Source organism: Amaranthus tricolor, chromosome 8 (genome assembly GCF_026212465.1).
Source record: "Amaranthus tricolor cultivar Red isolate AtriRed21 chromosome 8, ASM2621246v1, whole genome shotgun sequence".
NCBI classification, from domain to species: Eukaryota; Viridiplantae; Streptophyta; class Magnoliopsida; order Caryophyllales; family Amaranthaceae; genus Amaranthus; species Amaranthus tricolor.
In genome coordinates, this window is record NC_080054.1 from 29,933,268 (window position 1) to 29,955,457 (window position 22,190).

The following is a 22,190-nucleotide window of genomic DNA, read 5'->3' on the forward strand; positions in this document are numbered from 1 at the left end:
GTGTATTAGTGCTTGTGATACTACAGCATCTCAATTAACATGATACATTAATTTAATACTAGATACTAACAAGTTAATCTGCAAAGCACATAAATGTGAGCGGGAGAGGAAGAGACGAAAATAGAAGCAAAACATTGGACAAGAATCCAGAATCAGTCTGTTATGATAGTATGTAATTTTAGAAAACTGAAGGCGTCTGTTCAAGGTAACATCCAAGACAACGCTCCATACAATTACCAGATCTACATCTTAAGGACAGATGTAAATGCAAAATTCAAACAAATAAAAAAACACCAGCCAAATATGTCCAGTTCCCACCAAAGAGTTGAATAATTCTAGACGCTCAGAGAACTTTTCTTCAAACTGGATACTCGTCACTGTATTCAAGCATAATTCAGCCGGAAAATGTCATTGTGCACATAAAAGCTTCCCTGCGGTGTTGGCATCAAATGAAACATCTGCACCAACATTTCCATGAAAAAGACAAAACAAGGAAACAGATTAACAGAACATGAGGATTAAATAATTCGTGCATTTTGGTGAAGTATAAGTAAAAGTAAATGAAAATTCAATATCAACAAACAGGTATCATCAACTAAAACCGTGAAGTAGCTACATGTTCTTGCAGCATTGAGAAATTTGGTGCAAGTCAAATGAAGCTAGAGGCAAAATAAATTTCACATACTGAGAAGAAAAATTGCTCAAGCAAGAATAAAACAAAATCCAAGGTATCAAAAAAATTTTGAAGTCTGGTTATACTTTTGCAGAAATGGCTGTATGAACCCGTCTCGAAAAGATGCACTCAATGAAAATATTTGGGTAATATGCACATACCAGCTACCACATTGAAGTTGAACGGAATGTGATCAACCATACATACTTACTACTCCCTTTGTCCCTTCCAATTTACCCTATTTCCGATTTAAGTGTGACCACCCACTTTGCCCTATTTCTATTTGGGGATATGACCCCATTACTTTAACGTATCTTTATTCTTTACTCTCTTGACATCAAGTTGGTGAATAGCCCATTTTGCAGAAACTGCAAGACTTAAAAACATAACGAATTGTAGTGGGCTTTACAACCGGACTAAATGTCTTGCCACAATCAACACCAATTTCTTAGCCTTTGCCATTTGCCACAAGTCCAGCCTTATACCAGTAAAATTGTCCATTTGACTTCTCCTTATAACAAAATACCCACATATTTCGAATCACATTGGCATTAGGAGGACGAGGAAATATATCCCATGTATTAGTGACAATCAAAGCATCATTCGTCACATATCGCCTTATACCAATTAGGATCTTGAAGGGCAGAGAGAGATTTTGGAATAGGAGAAATGGCTGGGGAAGAAGAAAGAAGAGAAAGAGTCCCATATTTTTGGTTGGGTTTAATTATCCCACTCTGAGAACGAGTGTGCAAGTCGTAAGTTGTTGGAATATTTGATTGGTAGCTAAATGTGGAGAGAGGGTTGCAATATGGTCACCTAGAGTTGGCAAACTAGGCTGCAACAGACAAAGATTGATGGGCTGAAGAGGGAGTAGGTTGGGTGGATGAGTTACTACCCATTTGTGAAGTAGAAAAAGAAGTTGAAAGTGGGTTAGGAACAAATACGAAAGGTGATTCCTTGGACACTTAACTGGGTTGAATTATTGGTGTGGGATTTGGGATTGGTAATGGTATGGGTTCAACTTTAGAAGATGAAAATTATAATCCTTCCACTTTGGTGTATATAAGGATGCATAAGGAAAAACCTATTCATCAAAGATCACATGTTAGGAAACAATAACCTTATTACTCTTAAGATCAAAACATCAGTATCCCCTAAGTAAAAGTCAGATAGCCTAGAAAAAAACACAAACCGAACGGGGGCTTAATTTATTAAGAACAGTAGCTAACAAGTTTGGATAAAACAAACAACCAAAGACTCAAAGATGAGAATAAGATAGACTTCAACGATAGAGTAGATGCGTAAGAGTGAGAAAATCAAGAATACGGGAGGAGCGAATGTTTAATAAATATGCAGCCATATTAAGAGCTTTGACCCAAAATTTTCAGGAAGAGATGCATGGAAGAGAAGAGAACGACAAACATTATTAATTGTTCTAATGATGCGTTCAACTTTACCATTTTGGGACGAAGTATTGGACATGAATATCTCCAAATCATACAAATTACAATGAGTTTGTGAATTTGAGCTTTACATTGCAAAGCTTTAATAAGTTTCCCAAATTGAGTTTTAGCATAAGAATAAAGTTGAACAAAAGTAGAGAGCACATCAAATTTGGACTTAAGAGGAACACCAATGAGAATAATCATCCAAAATTAATAAATACTCCTTCCTATTCATCCTAAGTGTCTCATTTTCTTATTTGGTCAAATCACCCTAAATGCCTCATTTATATTTTGGGTATGTTACCTTTACTAATTTACCCCTACTAAACTTAGCTTTTTCACATCTTTATACATACTAACCCCACTTTACCCTATAAAAATTTAAAAACACTATACTTTTTTCTTTCACATGTGGTCCCATTAGACCACCTAAAAATGGTGAAAAGTCAAATGGGACACATTGGGTGAATAGGAGGGAGTAATACCTAAAACTAGTATGATCGTGAACATGTAAAGTAAACAAATCTGTATGAATGATATCAAAAGGAGCACAAGTTTTAGTAGTAGACAAAACAAAAGGAAGTGTGTTAGCCTAATTGACAATCATGACAAACATTGGGTATTGACCCTTTATTACATAGATAAACTTGAGATTCCTAAGATGGCTAATAACCGCATCATTGACGATTATGCCAAACTTCGAGAGAAAGAACAACAAAAGTAGATGGAGGATTGGTAGAAGATGCGACGGATAAAGAGTAAAGTGGGCCATCGCCACCTCATCAAAATAGTCCTCGTCTGAAGGTACTACATAGATAAATCAAAAGGATCAAACTCCAAAGTTATCAAGAGTAAATTGTCTAACAAAAATTAAATTTTAATGATAGAATGAGCATACAAGATATTTTTGAGAAGAAGAGGAGGACGAGTCTTAGAGAGATAAGTGTGGCCCAATCCTTTTTCTGGTATTTGTTTCTCATTGCCAATGGTAATATGTGAATTTAATGATTGCCAATTAAATGTAGAGAATGATATACCAAAATTATTCATAACATGGGAAGTAGCACCAGTATCTAAGTACTGGTTTTGGTCCTAATTCAAATAGTATTAAACAAATTAGAAAGATCAGTGGGTTGATAATTAGAATTGACCGACTAAGCTAGAGCATTGGCCAAGGTCATAATATCCCTTGTAGTGGATAAGAAGTCAAATGAGCCTATTGGGGACTGGGTTGAGACGGATAAGGGCAAGGGGGCATAATTATGTGGAGACCAATTAGAACCATTAGAGGGAGCACAAGAATTCATAAACTCTAAAAACCAAGTAGGAGGACCACGATTATTATTGTATTGTTTCCCTTTACCATGATCGCCACCACAGGATCAGCAGTACTTTATTGCAGAAGAGATCGGGATACAGTATTGTAAATCCATTGAACCATAATGGCATCTAATTGTTCCCATAGATCAGCAGGAATATCAGGTTAGGATCAATATGATCCAAAACTCAATAGACCTTGGCGTTATTGCGGAAGAGAGTTGGCCAAGGATAGTACTCTACTTTACCCACTTCAAGGGTTAAAGGAACAAGATCAGTAACATACTAACATTAGTAACGTTTAAAGCTGGATGAATAAGAGTAGAAGAGGAATAAGCAGTCATGGGAGGAGGAGCAATGTCGTAGGTCAGGATGAAGAAAGAACGAAAACAGCAATGGAAGAGAAGGTAGAGTACACAAGACCTGATATTAGTTATGAAAGCATTATATTTACTAATACTAAATATTAAAACATTCACACAATATTTTCCTAATAATTAACATATAGCAAAGATCCAGATTCCAGATCAGCCAAAATATGATCGAAGAAACATATAAATGGTACAAAAACTCGTACTTGCAAAATGAACATCTAAAACCTTCCAAAAACCCTAACCTGCGAACCCATCGTAGCCAATGGAATCAAAAAGCCAAAATTGATCTAAAAACTTACAACTGTCAAATAATCATCTAAAAACCCTTCAAAAATTAAAGTTTGCGAGCTCATTGTTAATCACCAATCAACTAGCACAACATCACCAAATTATATAAAATCATCAACAAATAGCACAAACAAAGCCGCAATCCATCGCTTAGCCTTAATCGTAAAAATCAACGATTAATAAACAAATTATGATTTTAAAAAAGTGAACAAATGATGCATACCTGACTGAACTTAAGAGCATGTTGTTCGCCAGCAAGTTGAAGATTACCAGAAACGAAAACAAGCATACCACCAGTACCACCAGAAGGCTGGCAATCGACGGTAGAAATGATGTGTTTACATTGCTGAAATGGAAGACTAGTGAGTTTGGCGGTAATGTTCTGAGTACCTTGAATCTTCTGCCCTTCGAAGGTCAACATGGATGAATCTTGATACAAATTTGCTAATCCTTGACGATTTGCATCGAAAGTTGAGTAGTAGTGTTCGACGAATGCCTTTGCAACTGCATCTGGATCCATGATTTGGTGCCCTAATTTGTGAAAATAGGGTTTTTCTCTCTCTTTTTGAGGGAGAATTAGCGAAGATCAGAGAGGGAATGTATTATGTAATGCCCGTACAATAATGTAGCCTCACATTTACGCTCCTCACATGTCGGAAATGAAGCCAAGCGAAGCGGACAAACCTTTGAATTTGTTGCCCTCTCAAAATATGATAATGAGATAAAAAAAAAAGTTAAATTGGTAAATGAGAATTAAACATAGGGATCAGGGTAATTTGTGAATATGATAATAAAAAATAAAGGAAATTTATAAAAAATTAAAAAGAAAAAGGGTGTCAACTTCATAAGATAAAAGATGTATATAGTAGAGTTCTTACCTAGAGTTCTCTCCTTTATTTTTATAGGATAGCAGGCCAATAAATATATGATAGTGAGGCGAGGCAAGTAGTCATGGAGTAAAATGTTATACAGACTTGAAATCATCCATCGTATCTATAGCATGTATCACTTTGTATACTCCTACTCATCAAATTATATTTATAACAGTTTCAATTGAAACAAATTTAGTGCAAGAATCGTAATATTTTACTCACATGTCATCTGTATCTAAATTTAACCATAGGTATGGTTTGGAACTAATATAAATTACATTTGGCACAAATTTGGGTCAAAAATAGGTAGAAGTAAGGTGAGTTTAGGCTTTCGAGACATTAGAAAAAAATCTAACCCGTGTAATTTTTTTGGACACTACTCACAAGCTGGAGGCGCCATTATATGGAATAATCTTAGTCCTCAAGGTTAAAAAGACATCGTTGAAGAAACTATGTATAAATTGAGTCACAACTTACATTTAGTAACTTGTGGGAAAACCTAGACATTCTTCAATAGAAGGTAGTTTGCTATAACAACTGATGAGTTGTTCAAATTATTCATGAAAGTATTTTTTAGTGTACGCTGTTTGATGACAATTTTGTGCTCGTATTGAAAATTAACGGAGGAGCTAATGCGAGAGTTGAGGATTAAAGGGTAACCGTGAAAGAAAGAAGGTTGCAAACAAGTCAATGATACATTTAGTAAGGAAAGTCAAGTTAAATGGCTTTAATGAAGATCAATCGTGTGGAATGTAGATGTTGTGTGATAGGAGATTATTGACTATAATATAAGGTGAATTATATCAAATCGTAGTCTGACATGCCTTACTATATGGGACATAGTGTCGGTCAAATTAGAAGACATACAAGCATAAGATGAAAGTACCAACTATGCAATATAACATTTGAGTAAAACACCAGATAGGATCCATTTTACAAAAATGTATGAAAGTGGATTAACATGGTTGAAACATGTGCTGATGTGCAAAAGAAGACCAACAACACAGGCGTGAAAAGTATAGAATACATCATGGTAGATGTAAAGAGAAGTTTTATAAATCTAAGAAAACGTTGGAGGAGCAAATTCGAAATGTAATGAGTGAGTTGCATTCCTCCGAGAACTTGACCATGGATAAAACTAGATAGAGACTTTGAATTCGTGTCATCAATAATTAGTTTTGCTACGATTATTATTTGTGCCTTTACAATTATTATATAGTTATATTTTAATTTTTATTTATAATTATCTTATCTTACCTTATCTTACTAATTATATTACCTATATTATATTTTTATGTCTTTTTATTAATTTTTCAATTTTTATATCATCTCATTGAAGGGCAAACTAAAAAGGACAATACGAAAAGGAATAGCGTCTATCACGTATTCACGTTGGTGAAATACATGAAACCGTGTCATCCACGTAGACTAACAATCACCAATTATCACATGCCACGTCAAACCGTTGACGTTTCAATTATCTCAACATCAGATACTCCTAAATAAATAAGCTTTACCTCCCATGGCGTCCTTCCGGACCGACAAAATAGCTAATAGCTTCTTACAAATAGAGAGAGGAAAAAAAGCTTAATTTGCCCGGAGAGAGAAAATAAAGTAAAAAGAAAATCTAATTCTCTTCGGACAAACCCTAGGAATTTCTCTTATTCTGTTTTTCCATCATCGATTCCAAGACCCAGAAAAAATGGTATTTTTTTTATTCCCCCTTTTTTCCACTTATTACTTATCCATTCAATTTGATCTGCAATGTAGGGTTTAATAGTTAAAGTTGTGATCTTATTTGTGTTTTTTATTTTATTTGGTTTGTATGTGTATCAGATCCATTAAATTAGGGTATTTTGTAGATTTATTTTTCTGGATGATTGGATTTTAACTAATTTAGCTTGCAATTATCTGTTCAAATTACGGTTAATCATGTTTTGTTAATAATCCTTATTTTTTCAAAGATTCGTCTATTTATGCATACAAATAGCAATTTCTGAAATGGACCAAACACCATTAAATAATTAGTGTAGCATAGATAATTGTTCTATGATGCGCCATGATTATCAATCTTTTGCGAACTTGATTGCTAAATCTTGATATTCATTGATGATTTATCACAAAAGGCATGCAAAAATGTGAAGACTTTACTTGATATACTCTGTAATGTTCTATTTTATGAGTCTGATTGATTGTCTACCAGTTAGGTAACTAATTAATTAAGGGTAAATGTTGATAGTGATGATACTTATTTGAGTATATATATCAAATTGCAAAACTATATAAAAATACATTCTTTTACTCTATCTATCTCAATGCCATGCCATTAAGTGCCTCCAATCTAAGTTTTGGGTAGGATGTACCCAACCTTACCCCGACAACAAAGAGGTTGTAGCACCATCGTCTTGCAACTTCACGTAAATAAGTCTACAAAATTAAAGTCATTTTAATATAATTGGCAGATTGGGTTGAGGTTTTTTTGATCTTTTTTACAACAACAATGCCGGAGCCTAATTGTCACATGATTCACTAATCTTCTTCTCATGAATCGCAAATAGCAAAAGCGAATTACAGTTGGTGTTGGGCTTTTTTGGCTCATTTTGAGCGAATTGCGAATTTAAATAGCGAATTTACTAGCAAATTTATGCTATTGACTTGCCAAGATGATTGTTATCAACTCGTTCCCTTTGTTGAGCTCAACTAGGCAGGAAAATTGATGTTTCTACATGCTATCTTAACAATCCATATGAATTTAGGATGGAAAGATTCATAAATTGCTTGTTTGTCAAATTGTAGACTAAACATCTTGAAATTTGAAAGTTAAATTGGCAGTTAAATCACTGGTTGTATATTTATATAGAATGCCGTCTCCTGATGTGTTACTTGAATGACTTGTGTTTTTGGCAATATAAGATTGTGTCGACTCATTGCGTGATGATTCATGTGTATTTTTTGCAGACTACCTCAAGACGCCTTGCTGATAGGAAGAACCAAAAGTTCCAGAAGAACGTCACAAGGAGGGGCGCTGTTCCCGAGACAACTGTCAAGAAGGGTAACGACTACCCAGTTGGTCCCGTTCTTTTGGGGTTCTTCGTATTTGTTGTCATTGGCTCCTGTAAGCTTTTGCCTTGCTCTTTTCTTCTTTTTATTTCTTAGTTGGTTGTGCATACTCCTATTGTTAGCATTATTGACTGGCTGAACTAACACACGTTGGCTAGGTGGTGCTCTAATCTGACACAAGTCCATCAGTCTAGTAGCTAGAACTTCCTAACGAATATTTGGTCTGTTGATTTTAGCAAAAGAATAATAAAACGAGAAAACAAGACGGTGGAACAGGGAAGAATATATGGAAGAAATGAGAATAGAAAATGATTTTGTACGATCACAACTAACATAGAAATGTAGCAAAATTAAAGAAACAATACAAATTTGATTCTCGTGGATTATAGGATTAGATGGGGAGGAAGTACAAGTGTATTTGGCGAATAGTTGGATATTAATTGTCCTGCGATATAAATGAAAACCCGTCTACATGGCTTGTACTGGAAGATTTGCACATGCTAACCATTAGAACTATCGGATCTCCGAGAAGACTTTGGTTTGAGTATCCTAGTTATGCTAGTATATTTTGATTGGATAGACTATTTAATCATCTATTTGCTGATAGATTAGTGGTTTGTTCCTTTGAGAATCCCACTATTTGAAGTGTGTATTTGGATTCAGTTAAATCTCGACCCAGCTACTGGAACTGATTGATCTTGTTTTGATTAATTTTCAGCTCTGTTCCAGATTATCAGGACTGCCACAAGTGGAGGAATGGCTTAAATATGGAATGTGATGTGAAGTTGTTAAATCTTGTGCTTAGTCCACACAATAGAAATGGAGATGTTTGTACCTAGTGTGTTGTTCTAACCCAGATTATGAATAAAGATGCACTCCTGCGTGCACATTCTCTTAATTACTTGTTTGTGTTTGCTTAAAGACCACTTTACTTTATTGCTGCTGCATTGATTATTATCAATAACAATAGTTGCAATCTGGGTATCATAAGGAAAAAAATGTGGTTTTGGTAGCCAAAACAGAACGGTGATACAGTAACGAGAGTATAATGGAATGATAGTGAGATAGAAGACTTAAAAATGATACTCCCTCCTATTCATCTTTGGAGTTTCATTTGACTTTTTACGGATTTTAAGGAGAGTCAAAAGTGGGACCTTAAGGGTAAGAAAGAGAGTGGTATTATGGGTTTTTTTAATGTAAGAGGAAAATTAGTATGGGTAATAAAGGGTATAATTGAAAATAGGATAAAGTTAACTAAGGGCATAAAAATCAAAAATCAATATAAAAAATAGAAATGAGACAATTAAGATGACTTGATCATAAAAGAAAATGGGACACATAAGCTGAATAGGAGGGAGTATTAAAATAGATTATGATGGAAAACTATTTCATTTTCCTCGCAACATGATTTTAATGTCCAAAACATTTGATAATAAAAGTGGAGTACAATAAATATCATACACAATCTTCGTAGTTTTGTTAATTTTAAATTATGTTTGGTTAAAGTTGATATGTACTTTCTACTTGTTGTCTCTGATGTTGTACGGTTGTATGATTTTTTTATCAACGAATTAAGTTTTATTCAAAATAAATAAATAAAAGTGGAGTACAAGCGTTAAGATGGCAAAGTAAAGATGGCAAAATGGAGTGACGATTGTTAAGATGGCAAAATGGAGTGACGATTGACGAGTTTTACACCCTCTTTCACCGTACGATCATATTCATACACACCTAAAATTTTCATAATACTCTTTGTCATTTATTCATCTCCCATAGCGAATATGTACATAATCTATGAGAGACTATGCCCAACGACGAATACAAGATAGAGTCAAACACTTGTCTTTGTATGTATGCTGAATTAAGTCAACTATTATTTTTTGCACTATAACATACAATTCAAGAATAAGTAAGGTTTTAAAAAACTAACCTGAGCCATAGCCTATAGAGATCCGAATCTAGAAACACAATAATATTTAACGAGCCTTGCCTCAAACGATAAGATAAGAACTAGTTTCACAGTCGCAACTTTAAAATCACTACACAAGCAAACAATCAGAGTGCCAAAACGAATAATTGCTAGCATTTTACAAGACATCGTCTGATTTTGTCGCAATGAAAGTAAAAACAACAATCCTTCACATATTCATAAATTTGGACAAGGATGGTGCAATTGCAAATTGCAGCAATGAGACTAGATCTTCATAAGTCGCAGCCGAAAATCTGCAGGATATCGGAGCTTCAACACCTGAAAACGTGGAAGATACTAGGCAAGGAAGAAAAGAATTTGTGGGTTGTTTCGCTTCACAGGATGCGCCAAAATTTGTTTGGTTGAATAAAGAAGTTCCATTTAAAAGGGAAACCGAACTAGATAAGTAGTTAGTAGCTTACCATAGTGAGCGGGAACCAGAACCTCCGGTGTTTACATAATCTACATCGTGGGGAGTTACGTGTAAGTAAACCGATACATGCACAATCAAGGAACTGTCGTAAGGCAAGGGTAAAAAGCAGTTCCACAAGCAATCCATTGTCGTTTCCGCCCACGCGAAAGAACACAATTAGGTAGCTTCAGCCACTCCCGTTTTGCCACATCATAGGTGACAATTCGGTTCATTTGTCGAGATCGCAGCGACAGCATGAGCAAACTCTTGTTGCCCAAACAAGTCATCCGCACGTGCTTTCCGTAAAATTCCAAGCACCAGACATTTGGCATTCTGTCAACCTCCTTCCACAAGAGCGTCATCTTCTGAAGCTCCCATATGCACACACAAGTGGCGGCATTCTTTGTCAGCAACCCCACCAGAAAGATTCGGCCTCCACACTCTGCAAGGTTGTGGTCAGTCGAGTTTGGCGGGTTTGGGATGACGAACTGCTTCCAAGTCCCGCTCACCATATCGTAGGACACAATCCCTTCCGGTTCAGAACACATAAAGTGAATTGTGGTATCGATTGACACTGTGTGTGATCTGAAATTCAGCGCAAGTGGAAGCTTGATTCCCGAGGGAAATTTCCCTGAGCGTTCCCACGAATTCTTCAGAGAATCATAAATTTCATATTCACCATCACGGCCAAACCATAGTATCTTATAACCCCTGTTAGATAAATTTCCGTATTGGATCATACCAACAGCAACTCGGGACCAGACCTTGACGGATCTTGGAGGGAGCTCCTTCCAAGACTGGGTTAGTGGGTTACATATGTAGAAGTACCGATGACCTATATCGAGAAAACAAACAAGACCCCCAGCAGAAGCAACTGGCAGAAGGATAACCTTTGGAGGTAGTGACGGGACAGTCGGATGACGCCATTTCTTACCGGAAGGATCATAAATGGCCCCCGTGTTCACATTTTCATGAGTGATGGTGTAAAACCAAGGTTGGGCTTGAAACACTTGGGCACAGTGTTCCGAGAAGCTACGTGAAGTAAGCAAGGAATTCCATTTCTGACACACCGATCGGAAACGGAAGAACGTAGCGATCGGAAGTCTAGCAACAACTGCCTCCAACAGATCTTCAGGTAATTCCTTCCAGAGTTCCTGATTCATGTATTCAGAAGGCTTTGAGGATTTAGCACGTTTTCCAAGATTTCGTTCTTTTCGAGATTTCTTAGTTGGCGGTGGCTTATAAGGATCGACCATTTTTAAAAGCTCGGGTTTATCAGCAGCCATAATAACACTACTGCAGTTTTCATCCACAAGATTGTCATCCAGATTAAGGAAACAGCATCTATAAATTTCACAGTAAAAATAAGTTGGTAAATAGACCAAATTTTGAAGTCAACAAAAGAAAGAAATAATCACGAGGGTCATCATGATAAGATAATTTAAACAAAGCCTTTATCTGATTACAATCCGTCTTCTATATCATAATGAGAATAAGAGCAGGAGTGCAAAAGCTAATATTAGGAATGTATATATCAACAAGGACCCAAATCTTTGGAATTAAGGCTTTGACATTGTTGTTTTATATATCAAGGATTGTGAACATATAATTAGGGATTCCAAATTTGACCCTATCAACGGAAACCAAGTATGATTCGATTTGACTCAAAAAGAACTATTACAAATCAGAGGCAAGATATTTAATGAACACAAAAGACCCTAAATTGACCCTACCTGAACAGTTGTAACCAAAACCCGTTCAAACAACCGAGTTTGTAAGCTAAGCAAGTAGTGGCTTGAGAATTTGAGCTAAAAAATTCCGTACATACAATTTTGATCAATAAAACGCAATTTCAACTAATAAAATTCAACTTTGGTCAATAACAAGTCAATTTTACTTAGTTGACATCAATTTCAACTACTACATACAATTTCGGTTCAGTAAAATTCAAGTGAAGAAACAACAGGGCCCTAAGATTGCATTAGTTGGAAGGTACATCCTTTTTAGAAAATAAGAGCTCTCCAATTTTCTGTTGATACAAAAATAACTTTCTTCAGTTAGAAAAACGTTTTGTACATGTGGAAAATATCTTCCTTACATAAGGGATCAATATCATTTCTTTACATGCCTCAATATCCTGTTTTGTCATCACATCCTCTCCATCTTGCCTTTTCCATCCCTCTCTAATTATTCTTATAAGTTATAAGGAACCAAACACTAGAATATAGGGAGTGAAAAGAAAGTTCCACTGAATTATGCCCTGAAAATAAAATCCATTTTTTTATATTCTCCGTCAAACAAAACACATCCTTACTCTGAAAAGGACTTCAAAAAGAAAACTAAACCAAGATTTTCCAGGTTATGCTCATCAAAAGCCACTTCTCCGGCTTTTCCTCTCCCATAACTAATCTATCTAGATCCTTTTGTTTAGCCTATATGGTACATCAGTCCTTTACACTATGTTTGGATAACATTTTCAAAAGGAAATGAAGGGGAAGCAAGGAGAAGGGAGGGGAGATTGATAGTTTTCCTTCAAAATCTTTCCAACGTGAAGGAATTGTTTTGTTTAACACGTGAAATCGCTCTTCCCTCCATTTTCTTCCCCTCCCTTCCTCTATAATATCCAAGTAGCAACATCGACCATTAGGCAATTCAGCATGTCCTCTTCATTGGTTCTCGAGAGCTTCTGTTTTACAAAATGTATATTTTTATAACCCTGTTAATTCAATGAAGCAATCAAGTCTACCATAAGACATTGTTTGCAAAGACCCAACATCTTCCGTACATTTATAATTTGGTAATTCCTAAAATGTCAACGCCATTTCTATTTTCAACTCAAGCAACATCAACACAATAATTCCAAAAGTGAAAGTAAGCCTCAGTGTGCAACAATATACAAAAGGTATAATCAAATGAAGGAAAACATGTAGGTAAATACTAGTTCTAGATACATCTCAAAAGAAGCATGTTGAGAATTTGACTAGTCTCAACCCTCGAGCAAAATCAACCATTCCAACAAGAAAACCTTAAGCTAATCAACAACAGTGGTAAAATCAAAATGTGATCAAAAACACATTTTCCATAATAATACGCATAACACTTTATATAAAGCACATTAGCAATAAAAATCAAGACCTTGTCTCTGTTAGCTAACCCGGCTTAGCTCTTTCTTCTGCAACATACAAACTAAATGGTAGAGCGGGGAAGTTTTACATTAATTTTATCTTAGTTCATCACAGTTTCCTTGTTTTATTACAAACATTATACAACAAATTTCACTAGTCCTTTTGAGACCAAAGCTTATGAGACTGGATCAAACCTTAAAATTAAATCACTTTAAGGCCCTAAGTGGTCATCGAGACAAAACTCCCATTCACATTTAAAAGTGATCAATTATATTACAAACAATGTGATCCATAATCAAAATAGTGCCTAGAAAACAAATAAAAGAGCTAAAAACAAACAAAATACTTAAGGTGTTCCCAACCTTTAGGAGAAACATCTTTCCCTGAAAAACAATTTTTTTCATCCTGATACGAGTCTTGTTTGGAAATTGTAACTAGTTCTTCCTTGCGGAAAATAGTTCACTACACCCAACAGGGCACTAAAACTTTTGAGCAAGTCCCAACCTTACTGAGTCACCAACACCATGGTTGCAATCCTATTCCTGTCCCCATTTCTGATATTCACACCATGATTTTCATCTTTGTAACCTTAAATGAAAACAACCTATCCTGATGAAGGACTTGAATCCAAATCGCATCCCTTAACGAATAAAAACATAGATTCACCTATAACACTCACCCTTTTAACCTGTGATAACAAAAAGGCGGTTTCCGATTGACCTTTGGCAACAAAACATCATGAACAACTTTTCATTAAAAAAAGTAAAGGGTATGATTAAATTGCTAAATTCACCATAAATTGCAGAAGGAATAATACAAAAATCAACATAATTCATCCTAAAAAGCAAAATGTATCCACAATAAGTCAACCAAAATGCACCAAGGTAATTTAGCACTAAAAAATCAAAAACAAAACCAACCCAGAAAAATCATGGACTAATTTCAAGCAATTACAATCAAAACTACTAATCCCCAAAATCAATTTCCTATTTTTCTCACGGCAGGCAAAGCTTAATCAATTTAGCTTTGCTCCTTCCTCCACAGTCTGTTCAAAGAAAATAAATTAAAAGGTATGATTAAATTGCTAAATTCAACATATTAGCAGGATGAAGATACTACAAAATTTTAACCTAAAAATCAACATAATTTATCATCAAAAGCAAAATTTACCCACAATCAGTTGAACAAAAATGCACCCAGAAAAGGCAATACAACACTAAAAAAATCAAAAACAAAACCAAAACAGAAACGCAAACATCAAAACATGCCATAAAATTGGATCAGATGACAAAATTAATAAAAAAAATCAGTAAATAAAAAAACCTGGGCGTAGATTCAGAGAGAAGAGGGTGGGGAAGAGTATGAAACGGTGTCGTATGAAAGCCGTAAAGTTGAGAAAGTTGATGAAACTGAGAAAGAAGCTGTCTGAGCATGGCAAATTCTTGTTCCATATAATGAAAACTGATTAACCCTTAATTTTTCTGAATTGTTTCCTTCTATTCAAACAAGAAGGAGGAAGATTCCGGAGAAGAAGAACCCAAAATTCCTTGAAGGGGAGGTTGTTTCTCCTTCCTTCCCATTTGTTGTTCTCTCTAATTTGTGACACTTATGTCCGTCAGGCGTCAACTTAAGTCGTACATATATTTACGACGTCAATCTATCAACCGTCGGATTCGCACCATCATTTGCTTTGTATTCACCCGTACGCAACTCCCAGGGTTCTTAAAACTTTAGGCTTTTAGCCTTGTTTAGCAAATCATTTTTATTTTTATTTTTTTTTTACTTTTAGGTCATTGGTGTTCAAATAATTAAATTATTATTCATACATTTTCAATTCATTTTTTGTAATGAAATTGACAGCCCGTTCTATATAAAAATTAACAAATTTTTTTTACTATTAATCACTTCCTCCGTTCTGTAATGTTATTTTCATTTAGAATATTCCACTTTAAGGAATGAGAAATTTAATTAAGGAGTGAGATCTTGTTAGATTCGTTTTAATGTATATTTTTTTATTATGTATTTTTTATAATTTTTTATCATATGTATTTAGAGATATTGAGGTTTAAAATTTACATTAAAAATTGTGTAAAATGTAAATAAGAAGAACAAAAAGAAACGGATGGAGTATTTTAAATTTTCAAGAGAATTTAACATAAAATCTAAAAATAGTTAATATTCTATGTAATTATTTTAACTTCTCAAGAAGGGATAAAAAAAAGTAAAATAATAAAATTTAATAATGAATTTTATATTACCAAAGCAAAAACATCATTAAATTACAATAAAATATCATTAGTTTTTCTTATATACAACCCTATTACTCTAGGGTTGTATATATCATTTCCCTTTATTTTTTTACTTACATTTAAGTATATAATTACACTTAAAATAAATAGAGAAGTTAATGAAAATTTTCAATGTTGTCCTTATTTATAATGACATTAAAGTAAACAGAAGAAAAAGAGATGATTTAAAGTTTTTTATTTTGAATTAGATAATTTAAAGTTTATAATTGTAAAATATTAATAATTTTATTTGTTAGTGGATAAAATTTTAATATTACCCTTATTAAAGAGCTAAATTATAAAATAAGAGATGTAATAAAGTAATATTTTTACTAAAAAGGAAAAATGAGTAATAGAAAACTAACAAATGAAAAATGTAACTAGTAAAAAAGAAAGTAGGAAGAATATGTTTTCAAATTATGTAGAAAAAGATAAATATCATCATCATCCTACCCAGTATATTCCGCTCATAGAAAAAAACTATGGACAGGGTCTGGGAAGGGACGGACGGCGGTAACTCATACCTATAGAGGAGAGCGCGGTCAAAGGAGTCCCCCGGCTCGAGAAAGAAACGAAAACGGGACCGGAAACAAAGAAACGGAAAGAAACGAAGACGTAGCTACACGGGAAAGATAAAATAAAGGCCTATAAATAAAAATAAGTAGACCCACCTACAAAAAAAGGGGACAAAAAACTAATAAAGAAACGAGAGGAGCAAGTTGACAAGAACACAAAGAGGTAAACTACGAGGACATTGGTAGTCTAAAACACGGATATGACGCCTCCAACTACTCCTATCCCTAGTTAGGCCCTCGGAGAGGATTAACTCACGCAAGTCAACTTTTATCTGCTCATCCCAAGTTCTCCTGGGTTTTCCTCGACTCCTCTTACCCTCCATTATAATGCTTTCTACTCTCCTCACAGGGGCAGCGAAGGTCTTTCTCTGCACATGTGACATGTCCAAACCATCTCAATCTATTTTCGCGCATTTTTCCAGAAATAGGGGCTACCCCTACTTTGTCTCTAAACTCTTGGTTCCTAATTCGATCCATCAATGTGTGCCCACACATCCACCTCAGCATACGCATTTCTGTAACTTTCATCTTATGTTTAAAAATCTTCTTAACAGGCCAACGTTCGGTCCCATATAGCAGAGCACGTCTGATTGCCGTCCGGTAGAATTTTCCTTTTAACCTGCTTGGAAATTTCCTATCACATAGTACCGCGGTGGTTGCACGCCACTTGACCCAACCCGTTTGTATGCAATAGTTTACATCTTCGTCAATCCCTCCATCCCTTTGAATGATCGATCCCAAATACTTGTACTTGGTTGTACATTTAACAACTGTTTCACCAATGGACACCTCTGGTTCACCTACCGGTGTTGTCCCACTAAAGTCACAGCGCAAATACTCGGTCTTCGTACGACTAAGGCGCAGCCCTTTACCTTCTAAAGCTTCCCTCCACTCATCCAATTTATTACTAACCTCCTCTCTAGTTTCTGCTACCAGCACTATGTCGTCCGCGAAAAGCATGCACCATGGTACCGTCTCCCAAATAGATTGAAAAATCTCTTCCATAGTGACAGTAAAAATGAAAGGGCTTATAGTCGATCCCTGATGTAGCCCAACTTTAACCGGGAAAGGCTCTGTTATCCCACCGATATTTGAATGTTAGTCAACACTCTGTCGTACATATCTCGTATAGCATCAATGTACACTGAAGAGATACCTCTAGCCTTGAGGCTATCCCAAATGATGCGTCGTGGTATGCTATCATACACTTTCTCCAAGTCAATGAACAATATATGTAAATCCTTCTTTCGCTCCCTATATTTCTCCATCAGTCTCCTCACAACATGAATTGTCTCAATGGTTGATCTTCCTGGCATAAAACCAAATTGGTTCTCTCTAATCACTGTTTTCTGTCTAATTCTCCTCTCTATCACTCTTTCCCGCAATTTCATTGTGTGGCTTAAAAGTTTGATACCTCTATAGTTCCCACATACTTGCGCAACGCCTTTGTTCTTAAACAAAGATATAAGTGTATTGTTCCTCCATTCTTCTAGCATCCTATCTGTCCTCAAAATCGTATTAAAGAGGTTCCTCTATAGTTCCCACATACTTGCGCAACGCCTTTGTTCTTAAACAAAGGTATAAGTGTGTTGTTCCTCCATTCTTCTAGCATCCTATGTGTCCTCAAAATCGTATTAAAGAGGTTCGTCAGCCAACGAATACCCTCTTCTCCTAAACCCCTCCACACCTCAATCGGAATGTTATCTTGCCAGACTGTCTTCGTTCTCCCCATCTTTTTGAGAGCTTGTCCTACTTCTTCAGTGGTAATATCACTCGTTAACCCATCTTCCAGTGGTCTTTGGACGTTTGAAAGTTGCTTATCCTCCTCCCTTGACCCCCTAGACTCATTGAGTAGTTGAGAGAAATACTGGAGCCATCTGGTTTTGATGTCCTCTTGTCTCAAGAAGACTCGTCCTCTCTCATCCTTGATGTATTTCACTGCCTCTAAGTCCTGCCGCTATTTGGACCTAGTCCTTTCCAACTTAAAAATCTGTTTTTTCCCCTCTTTAGTATCAAGCTTTTGATACAAATCTTCATAACCACGGTTTTTTGTCTCCGTTACCGCTTTCTTTGCCGCCCGCTTTGCTTTTTTATAGCTCACTCTCTTTTCTATCCTATCCTGCCATAAGTTCTTTAAATCTCTTGTTTTTATCCTTTATCTTCTTTTCCACCTCCTCATTCCACCACCACGACTCTTTGAACACCTTTGGTTTACCCGACGACACCCCCAAGGTCTCTTTTGCCACTTTTCTAATGGTTTCTGCCATGTTTGTCCACATTTCATTTACATGCTCTGACTATCTTGAGAAGCCCGATAAATTTATCTTGTTTGACAGGGTTGTGGCCATATTCCCTTTGAGTCTCTCCCACATGATCTGTCCCCTGAAATTGACCTTCTTCTCTACAATTTTCTTCCTCATCCTGAAAAACAGTACTAAAAGCCTGTGTTGGGTGGACATCTCTGTACCCAACACTACTTTACAGTCTAAGCATGAGGTTCGATCTCCCTTGCGCACTAGGAAATAGTCAACTTGGGTTACATGCCCCCCGCTCTTACATGTGGTCAAATGCTCATCTTTCTTTCTAAAGATCGAGTTTGCTATAACCAATTCTTTTGCTAGCGCAAAAGCCAGCAAATTCTCCCCACTCTCATTCCTTGCCCCCAAACCAAACCCACTATGTATCGAGTTATAGTTGCGTGCATCTCTACCTATATGTCCGTTAAAGTCTCCTCCTAAGAAAAATTTCTCGTTTTCCGGGATAGTTCTCATGAGATCTCCTAGTTTATCCCTGAACTCGCACTTCACCTGCTCGTCGAGGCCAAGTTGGGGCCCGTACGCATTGACAATGGCTATGATCTCTTCCCCCACTACTATCCTAACTAGTATGATTCTGTCATTACATCTCCTTACTTCAACCAATTGCTTTAGGATATCATTAGGCACTAGAATGCCAACCTCGTTATTTCTGCCGTCCATACCTGCATACCACAACTTATATCCTTTAATACCTTTTGCTTTTTTCCCCTTCCACCTAGTCTCTTGAACACATGCTACGAGAATCCTGTATTTAGAGAGCTCATTGATCAACTCCAATGACTTGGCTTCTAGAGTTCCTATGTTCCAAGTCCCCACTCTTAATTCTAGATCCTGCTTACGTTGTCCCCCTGACCCCCTCTCCTTGGACCTGACCTCAAGTGATCATAATTGCTACATAACTCTATAATCAGATATTACGAGCTAAGATAAAAAAAAATATATATATTAAAACAAATTATTATAATCTCGTAAATAATGTCGTTAATAGGATATTACATGTAAAATCTATCCATATTAGTTAAAAAAATTAAAAGTAAGATAGAAAGGCTTAAAATAGTTGTCCTTAAGTACTAAATTTGAAAGGTAGTGAGTATTTGTGAATCATTAGTTTAGTGTAGTAGTTAGAGGTTATGGTTGAAGTTAGGTAAACGTGAAGAGTATTTCTATATTTCATACAAAAGCCTTTCTAAACATAAATTCTAAGACGGTTACTAAACATTTAGAACTTAGAAGTGCTTGCTAATGTTGCTATCATTTATCTCAATCATGCAATAATAAGAAAAACGTTGGCAAATTACCAAAAAATCTATGGAAATCAGTCAAGATATTTCAAGGAAAAATTAAAAAAGAAACATATTACCTCTGTTGTATAACTTTTTCTATAAGTACAATTTAAAAGTAATCATAAATAATAAAAGAAAATGAATTATTTTTGAAAAACTGAAAAGAATGTACAAATAAGATAAAAAAAAGTTAAATGTGAGAAAAAATAGTATAAATAGTGGGTTAAAAAGAAAATGTGATAAAATATAAATAACAAATTAAAAAGTAAATTGTAATAAAATCCGTAACTGAGATAAATCGTGATTACTAGACTCGGAGACCCACAACTTTAAAAACACAAAAACAAAAATTCCCTCAAAATCATGAGAAACAAGATAAAAGGATTCAAAGGAGAAATAAAAGGTGGTAATGGCTTTTCCATATTGGATTCCTTCTTGTAAAGTGATGGGGTTGGAATTTGGCTAGCTAAGCCAATATTCTTCCTACCGCGTTAGTTAGCATCATTCACATTTCACTATAGGTGTTGTGTTGTAAGAGTTTTACATGAGTTTCATAAAAATCTATCAATAATTAATTAAAATTTTAATGAATTATAGTTGAAATAGACTTTTATAATAAATTAACATAAAAATTAAATTTATAAAAAAGAGAATATTTAACTTTAAGTTTATTATGATTTTTATTTTATCTATCTTATTCAATTCACTAATTTTTTATGGAGATGACACAATTGCATTCTTTACTTCTTATTCTAATATCTCTCCTCTTATTTAATATTCCCTCCTATTCTACCCATGAGTCTCATTAATTTTTTTCACTATTCAGTTATCACTCTTAATTTGTATTTTATTCTTAGTTTATAAGTTAAAATATAGTCATGTAAGATCTTGTTTAATTCGTCTCAATACAAAAATCATTAGTAAAATTTTTTATAATTTTTAATTAAGAATAATTAGAGATATTAAATATTAAAATGTTGTGTCGACAAGTGTGAAAAACTAAATAAGACTAATGAGTTGAATAGGAGGTAGTATTATAAATAGAACCGTGTTAAATATTTTGGATGTTTCAACTTCAATAAATTTACTTTTAACATGTTTTTAAAAAAGTAGAAACTCTTTACTATAATTGTAATTTATATTCCAATATAATTTAAATTAATATCAACCCTCACATTCTTTCAAAAAGTTGAGCCCTTAAAATTTTTGGCATCGTGTTGTGGCCTGCTTTATACATGTAAATCAATGGATTCGTCCATCAATATAATTTAAGTTTATTTTCTTATTTTTTCAAATAGATGAATCATTGTTTAATATTTGTGTAAATTTCTTCTAAAACAAACTCAAAAAACAGAATAAAACATAATTATTACTCTTTTAAATTAAGAATTTTGAGCAATTGTTCACTTTATTATGCATTTGAGGTCCTTTAAATCAATGGTCTAGCTTTGAGTTTCTTAGAAACAAAATTTCATTTGACAAATTAATTTTGGGATTCTACATTTTTAATTAGGGTTTTGATATTTACAGCCATTAGGGCTGTACATAAAAATTAATAAATTTTATTTGTTATTAATAATTTTAAATTTTCAAGAGAATTTTATCTTGAAGTTGGAAAATAATTAATATTTTATATAATTAATTTTACTTTTCAATAAAAAATAAATACTAAAATAATAAAATATAATTAAATTTTGATATTTCCCAAAAAAAATTTTATTAAATTACATTAATAAATACAAAGCTGTATATATCATTTTCTTTTTAATTATATATTATCTCACTTCAATTTGATGGAATCTTGTGCCAAAATTTTGTTCTTGAGTCCCCACCACATTTGCCTTTTCATTATGAATTTCTTATATAAGTGGAAGTATCTACTTAATTTCTTCACACTTTTGATGTTTTGTCAATTAGTTCTCTTTGAATGGAATTTGTTTTTCTTTTACCTTAGTCTTTTAAATTTTTAGTGTTTCCATTACGAATGCATTGTCCAATCCCAACCCATTATAATTTTACAATCACAAATTCTTAAATATGAGATAATTTTATGGTGAAATTATTTATATTGGACTGATCTATATACATTTAATGTTTTCAAGTGATCACTTACAATTTTAAAATGATCAATTATAAAAATAAACTAATTATATAGATCCGTCTCATGACAAGACGGTGTCATACGATACAA

At 34.5% G+C, this 22,190-nt stretch overlaps 4 protein-coding genes across 4 annotated transcripts; 1 reads left to right on the forward strand and 3 right to left on the reverse strand.

Annotated features, from left to right (window-relative positions):
• Positions 1–121: 121 nt before the first annotated feature.
• LOC130820633 (nuclear transport factor 2B) lies at positions 122–4,781 on the reverse strand. The gene is made up of 2 exons (XM_057686082.1): positions 4,321–4,781; positions 122–458 (listed from the first exon to the last, which is right to left on the reverse strand). Exons 1-2 carry the CDS (start codon positions 4,615–4,617, stop codon positions 384–386), a joined length of 372 nt encoding a protein of 123 aa, XP_057542065.1. The 5' UTR covers positions 4,618–4,781; the 3' UTR covers positions 122–383.
• Positions 4,782–6,413: 1,632 nt separating this feature from the next.
• Positions 6,414–8,927, forward strand: LOC130820634 (uncharacterized). Its single transcript, XM_057686083.1, has 3 exons — positions 6,414–6,674; positions 7,928–8,084; positions 8,748–8,927. Exons 1-3 carry the CDS (start codon positions 6,672–6,674, stop codon positions 8,792–8,794), a joined length of 207 nt encoding a protein of 68 aa, XP_057542066.1. The 5' UTR covers positions 6,414–6,671; the 3' UTR covers positions 8,795–8,927.
• Positions 8,928–9,988: 1,061 nt separating this feature from the next.
• On the reverse strand, positions 9,989–15,266 carry LOC130820632 (F-box only protein 6). Its single transcript, XM_057686081.1, has 2 exons — positions 14,859–15,266; positions 9,989–11,754 (listed from the first exon to the last, which is right to left on the reverse strand). Exons 1-2 carry the CDS (start codon positions 14,984–14,986, stop codon positions 10,506–10,508), a joined length of 1,377 nt encoding a protein of 458 aa, XP_057542064.1. The 5' UTR covers positions 14,987–15,266; the 3' UTR covers positions 9,989–10,505.
• Positions 15,267–18,695: 3,429 nt separating this feature from the next.
• On the reverse strand, positions 18,696–21,848 carry LOC130821778 (uncharacterized). Its single transcript, XM_057687557.1, has 2 exons — positions 21,784–21,848; positions 18,696–19,584 (listed from the first exon to the last, which is right to left on the reverse strand). Exons 1-2 carry the CDS (start codon positions 21,846–21,848, stop codon positions 18,696–18,698), a joined length of 954 nt encoding a protein of 317 aa, XP_057543540.1.
• Between the last annotated feature and the right edge of the window lie 342 nt (positions 21,849–22,190).